The 13,664-nt window shown below is 32.8% G+C and overlaps 1 protein-coding gene across 1 annotated transcript in view; it reads right to left on the bottom strand.

Annotated features, from left to right (window-relative positions):
- Positions 1-2,041: 2,041 nt before the first annotated feature.
- Positions 2,042-13,664, bottom strand: part of LOC113512638 (uncharacterized) — a 114,172-nt gene continuing 102,549 nt past the window's right edge. The window contains exons 6-12 of the mRNA XM_052900267.1: positions 7,327-7,517; positions 7,016-7,148; positions 6,799-6,929; positions 6,430-6,711; positions 5,856-6,155; positions 5,167-5,402; positions 2,042-3,936 (exon numbers count right to left, since the gene is read on the bottom strand). Coding sequence (XP_052756227.1) covers positions 3,717-3,936; positions 5,167-5,402; positions 5,856-6,155; positions 6,430-6,711; positions 6,799-6,929; positions 7,016-7,148; positions 7,327-7,517 — 1,493 coding nt within the window. The 3' untranslated portion in view covers positions 2,042-3,716. The remainder of the gene's footprint in view (positions 3,937-5,166; positions 5,403-5,855; positions 6,156-6,429; positions 6,712-6,798; positions 6,930-7,015; positions 7,149-7,326; positions 7,518-13,664) is intronic.

The following is a 13,664-nucleotide window of genomic DNA, read 5'->3' as shown; positions in this document are numbered from 1 at the left end:
TTAAACAATTGGTTTTATAACAAATGATATTTATGTATTCACGTTCTGAAGCATTAATAAAACAAAAAGGGATTGTAGTCATCAGACCCGAATCGTACGTGTTAAAAATAAAATTAAGTACATTTTCGTATACATGAAATACTTCATTATTAAATGGTCATATTATATCATTTGTGTAATTCGGGAATTTAAGTAATTATTATAATAAGGTCTTGAAATGAACATTAAGTAAATATCAACATTATTTCCTGTTACGAAATAAATAGTAAAAAACAATGTTATACTATTTCCAACGTTACCACATTGGAAATAATATAAACTATTAAAACACATTAGACCTATTTCTTGGCTAGATATTTAAATGAGATTAAACATCAATGTACGTGAACCATTTGTGTGGTAATAGTCAGTAAGAATATAGTGTGTCTTCGTTTTCAGGACCAGGTTGTCAAAAGAAGTGACTAAGGGAATATATCACAATAATGACGTAAACAATTGTTACACAAAATACAATAAAACTCAAAATAAACCCCTACCTGTACCAAGTCAATTTTACAACTTGGCAATAGTAAATTACTCTCCTATTCTTAAGTAGTGATACTCATGTCCAATAGGGGGACATTAATGGAATTTTATAACTACGATGGTACTAGATTGCGTTTTTCTCGCGAGCAAATTTTTTCCATACATTTCTGTAACATTCTTATATGGAAAAATAACATGGAAAAATAAAATTATATGGAAAAATCCACGCAAAATTTTAATACGAAAAAAACAGCACAGTGAAAATTCATACTGCTTGTGTCCTTGAACGTAATTCATTGTACCAAAAAAATTTATATCTACATAAACAAATTCGATCGACTATAGGGGTAAACAGCATGAGATAATTACGATACGCTGCAGTTTTTCTCTCCATGATGACATTGACGAAGGTCAACCAACAAATGTGATCATGAATTGGAATTTATGACCACAGTCAAACGGTTAACCTGATGAGTAACGATGATTCAACTATAAATTCGAAAACATTTCAATATTTATTTGTATTATTATTTAGACGTGAGATGACAAAATTACAAAAATATTGAATAATAGTAACTTAACTAATGCTACGATTAATATACCCCAATATAATAAATATAGCAGACGATTTTACTGATGTAAATTATATTTATTTTATACTGTCGTCCATCATGTAGCTTATAACGAACCTACGAATTATAAAAAAACCCAAGAGTTTTTAATAATCCATCTGGGAACTTATTTATCTTCTTTTAACTTAACAAAAATCGGGGCATGCTTACATTCACTTATTAAGTAGTATGCCTCTTATTTCTACAGATTGCACTGAAGCGACATGAACAGCACCATGTACATCAAACAAAACACTGTGATGGTCTCAATACCTTTCATGTAATGTCATCTCTAACAGGAAAAATAATATTTCTCCACAGTTCCGTACTCTGTAATTGCGTAAATTTCTTCAGATGTGAGCAGCAGTATTCTACTTTTCTAAAAAAATATTTTCTACTAGTCGTCGAATGGACACGTCTACACAGAGCAATCCAGAATTGTCGTGAAGCCATTCAAGACGTGCCAAGTTAGATCATTAATTGTTCCTTGTATTGTAGTCGTAATTGTAATATGAAAGTGCTGCGATAGCCAACTTTTTCCATCTAGTGGGATATCAGCTTGTTTAAAGCTGATATCCCACCAGAACTCCAGAACTAGCACACTTATTAATAGAATATCTATTATAAAAATATTTGGTAGAATATTTAGAAAATAAGATGCCTAACAGATATCAACTAAGTATACGTATGTATGGTTTTTAAGTGGCGACTCTGTACGGGCAAACGCATTGTAAGACGACCTCACTAGATAGAGTGACGATCTTGAATGCATTATTAGGAATCAGCGGATGCAGGTGGCTCAGGACCATTTTTTATGACAATCTATGGAGGAAGTCTATGTTCAGTAATGGACAGATAATGGCTGAAATGATGATGATGATGATGTTAAATAAAACTACATACAGTTTTAACGTACTATTTTTATTTTTATATTAATATCTTCCGTAATCAAGTAATAATTATTTTCGCTTACAATTCTTAATTTGGAATGGTATTATTTATATTGTTTAGCTTAAAAATAAATAAAAAGTTACTTGAATTTACAACTCCAACGCATGCAAATTGTGTTTGCTAAGCAACAACATAAGGAACATGACAAAGAGTTTACGCAATGGGACTCTTTGGCTTCTTATAGATGTTTAATGACGATTTCTAAGTAGTGAAACCATTCTTTTTATGAATAAAAAGTAAAATACCTAAAACGTTAATTTAAAAACACATCACTGCAAAAGCAAATTACCAATCTAAAGAAAACAATCAGCATCAATAAATGTTGCAGGGACAATGTCTTATTTGCAGACTATGTTTCACTTAGAACTAAGTTAATTTTTTCATCATTAAAATTGTTATTTGTACATAAAAATAATACAGTGCCAACAACCACGATAAACTATAATAATTAAGTTATAAATACGACAATGGATATAAAACAATATAAACATTTAAGATCACTCTATTGCTAATTAATGCAGACAACATCCTGCTATCGACCCGCCATACACAGGATACAACATTTTCTGAAAATGTTTTTCTTATAGTTATGAACAATTACAATTGAGAACAATTGCACCAATGAATAAAAGCAGAAAACACACAAAGGGAAATAAAAGAGTCAAGGAAGAAAGCATTTCAAGAAAGAACAAAACATTAACAAAACAGTATATAATTTTATCTATTTTACATATAAGTTAGTATAATATAAAATTTATATTGATGAGCAAGAAGACTTCTATATAATTATATGAGTAAATATACGACTATAATTATAGTGAATATTATATTATTTCCATTAGTGAACGGAATATAGTAACATTTTATTCATTGGTACAATTTACAGGTACATAAACACTTTTCTTCAAAATGTAGCCAGATTCATAATACACAATAAACATTCAAGGCCATAATCTTGGGAAAAGCAGAGACTTATAATTAATGTGGTTATACGCTGCAAACATAATTTATTTCAATAGCTTTTCCACCTACAACACTTCAGCAATGTAAGAAGATAAAATTGAAACAATTTATGTTTGTAGCTCCATTTTATCTACATAATATCTACAAAGTATCTAAGGTATTGTTTGTAATAACATTTACGAGAATAATAATTACCATCTCAAGCTAAATTCTGTTAAGAAAGAGCAAACTTGCATTTTAAACATGAAATATATCCAAGCACATTACATAAATAAGTCGTAGTGTCCATTAAATTAATAGGTACGTTACGATACTTGCGCAGTCGAACCCAAATCCTATGAACAATCAATATTCCTTTTCACCTAACAAACCATGCAAAACCATAGTAAAATCATCATAACGTTGTTTCATAACGTTATATTAAATAATAAATTGCGAACATTCCTGTTGGGTCCCACTTTTTTTATTAAACCTATGACTGTGTAACATGCAGTACTAGAATCGAATTTCGGCAAGAATATCAAATGAGGTTTTGTCACGCCTTCTCCAGTTTTGATATTCCGTGCGCCGACTCACGGTTTACCTTCAAGCGACTCAACGAGCGCGAGACTAGTATTTCACGAATCATAATTCCTTCATACTTCTCCATTTCATACTTCATCTGTTTCAATACTGACGGTCATCGTAAATGTAAATCGCTTCCCCCGCTGATTCTTTTAGAGGGGGAGGCGGCGGTGGGAAGTCGAGGTCTCCTGGCCTGAACAGTTTGGAGGCATTAGGTGCGGGCGACGCCGGTGCAGGCGAACCGCTACCCGGAGAACCACCTCCACGGCGCTTTACCCCACTTGGGGAGGCAGCTGTACGGAACGATGATCTTCTTGCCAACCTGAAACAATAACAATTATCATTCATTTACTTATTTAATTAGTGCGTGACTATTGGGTAGTAGTACTAATGGGCGACAAAATTATAAAATCATGTAAGAATCCGTTTAAAATAAATACGAAAAAATTTACGTTACGTAATATATAAAATATATGTCATTGTATTGTAGTGTATTATTATTTTATGATATTTTAAAATCTATTTTATAGTCATGCTAAGATATGTGGTAACAATTAAATAATTTACACTGCAGCCATATGAATCCAATAATTGTTTTTTAAGTAAATATAAGCTACTACAAACAATGATTATATCCTACGATTTTAGAATGACATCACTATATATTTTAAAATTTTTTTATATACTTAAAATGAAAAATAAAAAAAGTCCGACTTTATAGACAAAGTCGATGGACTTTTGTCCCATTCGTGTTTCGCTCATGATAGGTATTGTGTTTGTCATTTCTGAGAACTCAGTGTTATTCGTCTGTACCCTGTAAATTCACTGCCATATTGCCCTCCAAACCGAAACACAGTCATACAAACACAACTGCTTCACGGTAGAAACACGGATGGGACAGAGGTGCCCAAGCAAACAACTTTGTACAAAACAAAGTCTCCCTATGGTAAATACCTCTGGTAAAAATAGTATATCATGAAATATTATAAAATCACGAATTTAAGAAGCAAATTATTTTTATTACGGTTACAAATGTTCTATTATTTAATATATCACTTTCGTATACGAGTTCTACGAGTAAACTTGTATACGAAAGTGAAATATTTTAAGGTTCACCTTAAAATATTTCTACATTTAAGTCAAATGGCATTATAATCATTTTACTTTATATAAAATTTTGTAATATAATAATATTAATTATACATTTGCATGCCTACATTGCTGAAGGCAATTAAACAGATGCCAAAATAGTTTTTTATTAATTTCTTTATTAATTTTAAGATTGTTTAATGCAAATAAATATTATTTTTTTTATTAATTTTAAGATTGTTTAATGGAAATAAACTCATTTCATTAAATAAGAAAGAACAGAAGAAAAATATATATTTAACATTTTTGATAAGCATATGTTTTTTTAATAATAAATTTCACTTGATATTAATTAACGATTAAGTTTAAGGAGTTACACGCAACTGAAATAATGCCTTTTTTCTCTAACCTTAAAAATCCCCGTAATGAATTTCGAATGATATGAAGCAAGAAATCGTTTTACCTCGAGGCCACTTCCTCGGGCGTCTCTTCTATTTCAAGCACCCAACTGACAGAGTCGTGCTTCTCAACGACTCCTTTGACAGCGGGTAGCGGAGGCGAGTCCGGCGCGGGGGACGCCACCGGCGACGGTGGCGAGTCGGGCGGCGGCGAGGACGAGCGGACCGAGTCGGCAGACGACGTGCGTGTGCGCATCGGCGGACGCTCTATGTAACCCCCGCCAGCTAACAGCGATACCACCTACAAATACAACAAAAATACTGTTATTGAACAGAAGAGTGTATATTTTAGCTAAGACACCTACCCTGAATATAAAATTGAATATAATTCAGTTAATTGTCTACAACGCTATAGAAGAATATCATTGTCATAATCGTAACAACCAATTAATTAATTTGCTAAACGCAAACCTCACCCATCATAAAATGACTACAAAGAAATTGTATTATAAAGATAAATATTCTTTAATTGTTTCCTCCTAAATATTTTATGAGAATAGCAAAAACAAAATTTACGTCATTCCGGAAAAAAAAGCTGTAGTACGTTACTGTTATAATTCTCTATTAAATTAATACGAAATTAGTAAATCAACATCAATACTGAAAAAAATTCATCACAAAATGAAAATTAGTAGCAATATGTTGACACCATAGATTTCACTATCACTTATGTGGAATGAATTGAATTAGTCACCTGAGATTTCTGCCTAAGCTTGTATCTGAGCTCCTCGTTCAAAGCTGCCAATCTCGTGGCGTGGTCTCTGTCCCGTGCGGCCGCGTCGCGGAGCCTCCTATTGTCGTCCCGCAACCTGTCGGCGTCGCGTTGCCGTGCGGCGGCCCGCTCCCGCAACTCTTCGGCGGCGTGCCTCGCAGCACGGGCATCGCGCTCTGCTGCGGCACGTCGTTCGCGCTCCGCGGATAGTTCTGAACGGGCATCGCGGAGTGACGCCATCTCCGCTTGCTTTAATTCTATCACTGCTCTAAGGGAGCGTACCTGTTCACGAAAATGCTCAATAGTAAAATAATTACCTTTCATACTAAATTAATAACGACCTGGTGGTTTGTTTAAAAAGTGCTTACTCTTTGTTATATAATTTGAGCATTTTAAATACATTACTATCTATCTATCTATAAACAGCTATGTCATAAATAGCTAGTAATTCATATAATCAATCCAAAACCACAGCTGTCATACCAATACAAGAAAACGTGCCTGATTTTTGGCATGATCTATATGTTTATTAGGACTAATAGAAATAGATATTAACCTCAGCGGCTAATTCGTTGGCATCTGTGCTCAGTTCCTCATTCGCAGATAATCGCAGCTCGCAATCTTCCGCTTCGCACCGGACCGGATCGCAGGCGGCGTCACACATTGTACAAGACTTGTCACACGCCGCATCGGCCGTTGCGCGCAATTGTTGCTTGCTATGTTCTACCTCAGCCCGCGCTGCTTCAAGCTGCGCGCGCAAGGTTCGCTCGATTTCGCTGTGCGCATGTAGTCGCGCCCTACTCTCGGCTACTTCATGTTTTAGAGACTCGATGGTGTCCTGAAAATAATACATAAATTATTTGTATTTGTTGTATATATGTCATATAATTTATTCAAATTTTACATAATAACAAATGTTTAGTACCTTAAGTCCCTTAATATCATTTGCAAGAACAGCAACTTCTTCGATGTGAGTGGCCTGGAGACGAGCGTTAGCTTCTTCCTTTGACGACACTTCTATCTCCAATTCTGAAATCTTGCTCAGACATTCCGCAACTAAAATATTAACAAAAATGATGTGATTATAAAAATCTTGAATTTAAAATACTATTTTGTTGTCTAGCATGGTCTAGCCTACTAACTTGTATCGAGATCTTTTTGTGCGCGTTGTTGGCGATCTCTGTCAGCTCGAGCAGCACTGCTGCGTTCCGCAGCTGCTACTCCTCGCCATTTTTCTGCTTCTAATCGCCATGAGCCACCATTTAATGCATCCAACTGAAAATAACATAATAAAATATAGGCATAATATAATTTATTACCTACATGTGTTAAAGAATGTAATAACGAGTTGATGCGAATACCACACGTGCATTTTCTACTAAAACTATGGGGCATCAAATTTTCTTTAATATCAGGCACAAACAAATTGAAACATATGTGTAAAAATACTTACACGGAATACTAAATACTGCACCAAAACGCCCAAAGCTTCGACGCCTTTGGCAGCGTGTGCAAGCGCGGCGGCTTGTTCTCGTGGCTGAGCGGGCAGCGGTGCGGTGAGCGCAACCGGGGGTGTGCGCACTTGTTGAGGCGTTTGTACCCGCTTGCCGCGTGGCCCGACTGCCGCTGCCACTCGTGGCGGCTCTGTAAATAAATAAATTATAATTTATATATAATTTAAAAACATTTTTACAAAATATATCTAATTATTATAGTCACAACATCAATAACTAGCGATCCACTCCAGCTACGCTCGAATAGACTATAAAAAGATAAATATTGTATATTAACTTTAATAAGCAAATTGATACTTTGAGTTACATCATTGTAATTTTTGTAAGGATCTCTATTTTTTAGAAAATATTAATTTAGGTTTCTATAAGTAAAAGACCTTTTAAAATCAGAAATTCTTAAACTATTTTATAACTTGTTAAACTTAATTAAACTTGTTACTTTACTCTGTAAGAGAATTACAGAGTAAAGCAACAAGTTTATTTACTCTAAATTATGTCTACAGTGAAATTTATTAAAATTACCAATTGGTCTACAATATAGCATTAGTCAACATACCCTAATAGAAAATGGACCGCTTCCTTTGTTTGTTTAAAAATTACACAACGGAACGGTTCACACAACATGTAAGAGACAATAAGAGTTTACAACAGGAAAGAATATATCGTATTTCGTTTGGCATTGTCGCTATTATCAAATTATGAAATCAAATCTTGTATCGCTGTCACTATGAGGTCGGAGACACTGCCACATAGGTTTATATAAGATTCATTAATATCACTATCTTTGGTAATATCTTATTAACTTCTAATTAACTATTGTAAAAGAGGAACTAATTACGTGGTATGTGACTATTATACAGCTCTTATCTCTCGTCTTAATAACAACATCAAATATTATGACGAATTTAACAACCCATTCATCTATATGTTAAAATTCATCTAGCCAACCTAAAGGTTGTACGTTATGCCAAGAATCCGAATATATTTGTATACATACCACATATACATACCAGAGGGAGACTTAGCACAAAAGTCGATTGCTTGGGTATCTCTGTCCCATTCGTGTTTCTACCATGAAGCAGTTGTGTTTGCATGGCTGTGTTTCGGTTTGAAGGGTGGGATATGGCGTGAATTTACTGGGTACAGAGGAATAACACCTGAGTCCTCAGGAATGGCAACGCATGGGGGGTATCATGGATGAAATAGTATTACTCTGTTATGTCCATGGTACTGCTCATGTCTATAGGCGACGGTTACCACTTTCCATCAGGTGGGCCGTCAGCTTGTTTGCCATTTTAAGTTGTATAAAAAAAAAACATAATTTTAGATAAAAGGCATTAATCTCCTTCCTTCTGTCCATCAGATAAAAATAGTAGTTGGTATTTTACATTTTCTAAAATTTCTCCCACTAGTGTGTGTCTATAAAATTATAGAGTGGAGGAGGAAGGGATTATTAGTAACAATACTAACAGCCTCAATGCTTCCAACGAAACTACATGTATCTCACAATAGTTTTTTTTTCACCCATCATCGCTTACTGGTGCCTCGTCAGCTTATAACAATTAAGAGTATACTTTATTTATACAATATAGGAAATAAGCAAGACAATTAACAAATATAACGATACAATTGTATAAGTACAGTAAGGCGGTCTTATTGCTGAGGGCTATCTTTTATTATCATCCATTAAAACAGTCATAGAAAAAATGATTATTAAAATAATTATTTTATAAGACAAACAGTGAATTATTACCAACTGATAATCGTTAATAACAGATGTGTAGTAGTTATATAAAAATAATTAAATTAATGCTCTATTTCAATACAATGAACGTGTCTAATAATAAATGATTTGTATAGGCACAGTGTAATCGCCACACACAATAGTCGTTTGTGTGATGATGAACCGGATAATACGACGGTTAGTATGAATGAAGGCTATTGTCATAGTAATCGAAACTAATAAAAACAATTGTCAGGAAAATTAGAACACATCAAATTATCTATACAGTGTATTACCGTTATTAAATAACCCATTTCTATTTTTTTTTTTCAATTTATTATCAGTCGAAAGACTGTAACTTAAAAGGTGTGAATCACATATATTGCTAATTGTTATCTTTTCATATTTTTATTATTTTATTTGCTATTTATTTACTGTCACTTCTGAAGTCAATTAAAACAAATACACACGAGTGTATATTAAAAACAATTACGTTAGCAGTACAAAGATTTGCTGAGAAATTTATGTATGAAAAATCTTTCATACAGAGTCAGAATTTTTTATGAATTACGCATAATGATTTTTATAAATGCTTAAGTTTGTTTTATTAAAGTAAATTATTTCATATTCAATCGCTTAATATTATTGCAATATAATTTTAATAATATTATATATTTTCATAATATAATATTTCAATTCCACATTCCTTTATAATCTTCATCCGTATGTGTTATGACAGAGCAACGAATCAATTTATTAATCATCTGTAACGTAGTAGAAATTGTATTTACAAATTTGATTTGTAAACGACCGCAGTAACCGCTGAACGAATCGCATCGTTAAAAAGATTGTGCTGAATGAAGATGACTTCCGGTTCCGACCTACTTTATCATAAAAAAAAAGTAAACCCCATTTATAGTTTAGTTCTCAGGAATAACAATCCATGAGAGGTATCATGTTTCACACCATGTATTCTGTCATGACTACGATACCACTGAAATTTACAGGTGACGGTTACCAATTTCTGTCAGATGAACTATAAGCTTATTTGCTTTTTATAGTTATGAAAAACGATACTTAATATTTCTTTTTTATTATTTAATAAAATCAATATTGTGTTATAAGATATTCACAGATGACTTGATAGATTGAAAGTGTTTTAATTATTTGTATTTTTCACCATTACTACACTCAATAAAAAACAAAGTCTTAGGCACAACACCTACATGTTAAATAATTCATAATTTACAACCTCGAATCCGGGTTAACTACTAGTTTGGAAACAGAATTAAACATTCGTGAATTGTAATTTTGTAAGTGAACAGTAACAAAATGAAAGTCGAGCAAACATTAATTCTTTTTTTTAGCAAAATGGAGATTATCTCGAAGAATTATTAACAAAAAACATGTATAAGTATGCAAATCACCAAATTATATAAAACTTTCTCATTTTGTCGACTAAGGCTCAGTGGATACCCCTACAATAAGTGAAAACGATAAAAATAAATATTATAATTCCTCTCACGGGTTACCTAATTAATTGCATATTTTATATATTCAACACGTCATTAGTCTTGACAATTTTATCGCGTCCTGTAGGGCACATGTCTAATTGTTAGCGTTGGGCGGTACGACAAATGAATTCTCAATTATTACGACTCATATCGGACAAAAAAATACTACCTATTATATAATTTAAGATTTTGTTTCACAAAAATAGCTAACATAGGACCGACATGGAAATAAACCCTACCAATCGGCAGGATTTATTTATTATAGGCAAAAAGAAATATTGAAAATGAAGTTAGAGAAAGTTAGATAATATCTTCGGAATCTTTGAATCTGAACCTTAAATAACTAATCAACCCACAAACGAAACTACTGAATAGAATAGTAACTAAAATTTTTACATACGTTTTTTTATAAAGCACATGAACATTAAAAAGAGGCTTTTCAAAAGATCCACAGGAAACGGTCACCTGTTAATTTGTTGATCTCTATAACTACGTACATATTCGCATTGCGGCTGTATTGCATATTGGAAGAAAAAATAATAGCCGAAAACGATTGAGCCTATTATATCTATAATAATTGCATAGTCTTGCATATTAATATTATAAATGTGAAAGTAAGAAAGTAAGCAGACAGACCTCCGGTTGCTTGGTGCTAACTAAGCAGATATTCTGCTCAATTTTCACAGACTGTGTAATTTTTTTATTAGAGACCATACTATGAGACCTTCTTCCCAATCTTTGTTTCAAGAATAGTAATATTATTAACAACAGTGAAATCAATAAATACAATGTACACAAATATTCCTAACACAATTAAATACTGTCAAAATATTAATATATTCCAAATGAATGGTTTTAGCGATGGAAATAATTTTTGTCTGTAATTCTTAAAAATAGTTTTTCCCACGCGCATATTGCCAGTGTCTAATAGTGTTCACGCACCATTAAGTGCTGCAGTAACGCCCGTTTCCGTTGCCTATGAATACATACAAAAAAATTAACAGCAAATAGAGCGCTCTAACTAAAGAAACAAGCGCCAGTTTTATTGATTGCCAAAAGTTGAAGTCTCGATACCGTAAGTCACTTACGCCTTAGTTAGAGACTTCAGTTTTAAACTTGATTCAAAATTAATATACTCAACGTAATTTAGGGTCTAACAGTAAATTTAATAATTTAAAACGATTAATACATATCAATCGTTTTAAATTACTAAAAGAGACTATAACACTAATAAATGTACCAGAAGTACAAGCAAGAAGTTCAATTATAACTTATTATAAACAATAAATAAATACCTACACATATACAAATAATATTTAGCGTTAACAGGATTTTTAAAAATCCTGACGTCTAGTTAACGTATAGGCAAATAAGTCAAGAGAAATGTTAGTCAAGTAATTCGAAGAATTTTAACATTATAAATCACATTACACAGTCGCCGTCCAATTTTAATGGAGACCAAGGATGACTACTTTCGAGTGCCTGGGAGCCGCTTCTCCGCGTTTCATCCACGGTCAATTCTGAAGATGTCGAGATGAAGGGCAACACTGTAAATACTGTATGTACATGACGACTTAACAACACCACTAGTGGTATTAAACACGGCAAACGAAGAGAAAGACTACGGAGACCAGTCGTTCATACTCGAAGAGTTCCCAACGTCGTCTTTCTTATTTGTGACGAGGTCGTAAGCGCCTACAATGCGTGCTCGCGGACCGATGCACACAGTCAGGCTCATGCTCGCATCATAGTCATTCATGACTAAGGATCACGAATTGATTCCAAAACTAGTTGGGCTTTTTCGATCTTATTAACGTAAGTTAAGTAGTTATTACATTAAAACACATTACATTATACAATCAAGAATTATTTTAAGCTCAGTAACTCAACATTACCACTATACAAGAATTCATTTTTATACACACCCTTGAAAAGTATCTTTCAATTAGCTAACGATTACGTATGCACTACGACTGATGCATTATAAACGTCAATGACAGCTTTAGTGTTATAAAAGAACAATACCAGTACTTTAACTGTATAAAGCGAACTTCCAACTATTGTTAGAGAGTTACAGCATGCATTGGTTAAATCAATGGGCTTATAGGGCATAATTAATGCGGATGATGTCTCAATAGTAATTTCGTGAATAGCCAGCTGGAGAGGGCCAGGCAACGGGCTGCGTAGGCACCAATTGAGAACGTTGTTGAAACGTCAAATTAACGTACTTTTAAGGATGTCAAACATATAAAAAGAAAATAAATGAAGTATTCATGTAAAATACAGTAGGTAGGCAAATTTAATTTTTAAACAATAAAAAAAATGTTTTTGTTATATTTTTACAATTACCGAAATATATACAATTTTTATAATAGATACTGAAAGAATAATAAATATCGAACGAAGACCGCCATGGAATATGGTAACCAAAAGCATCATCGATACTGCAAAGCATAAAGACATGTTTTATTTATCAAACAATGCAAATATAGTGTCCAACTAAACATTAGTTTAGATTAATAAATAGATTGATCATGCAGGTCTTTATTAACGTGGCATATTTATATATATATAAATATTAATTTTTACATGCATAATAATTTGGATAATAAACCACTTTTAAAAATGCCTACCTAACATTTATTTTACTCGATTCAGAATCAAAATAACACACAAATCATTACAAAAACTTTTTTTAGAAAATATTATTATTCATACAATTAGTTTTTTTCATATTTAATATCTTTTGTGGCAACCCTATGAATATTATCCTAACAGATATAAGTATGTATGTAAAAATGATGCTCCTACGCATAGTGCGTTTGACCAGTTGATTGCTGTCACTTTTTAATATTGAAAAACGTATTTTATATAGACGTAAAGACTGTCATATATGTATATACCTCTTTGCAAAACAATATCATAATATAATTTAAATATAATGTGGCCTAGGCTAGCCTTTCATCGTCTTTAGATTATTAAGCTATCAGCTATCACTAGAGTTAACAATTTAACTTACAATATTAAGTTTTAGTACCTT

This window comes from Galleria mellonella, unplaced genomic scaffold, assembly GCF_026898425.1.
Source record: "Galleria mellonella isolate WM207_F2 unplaced genomic scaffold, CSIRO_AGI_GalMel_v1 utg64, whole genome shotgun sequence".
Taxonomy (NCBI): domain Eukaryota; kingdom Metazoa; phylum Arthropoda; class Insecta; order Lepidoptera; family Pyralidae; genus Galleria; species Galleria mellonella.
This window is presented reverse-complemented; position numbering and strand designations above follow the sequence as displayed.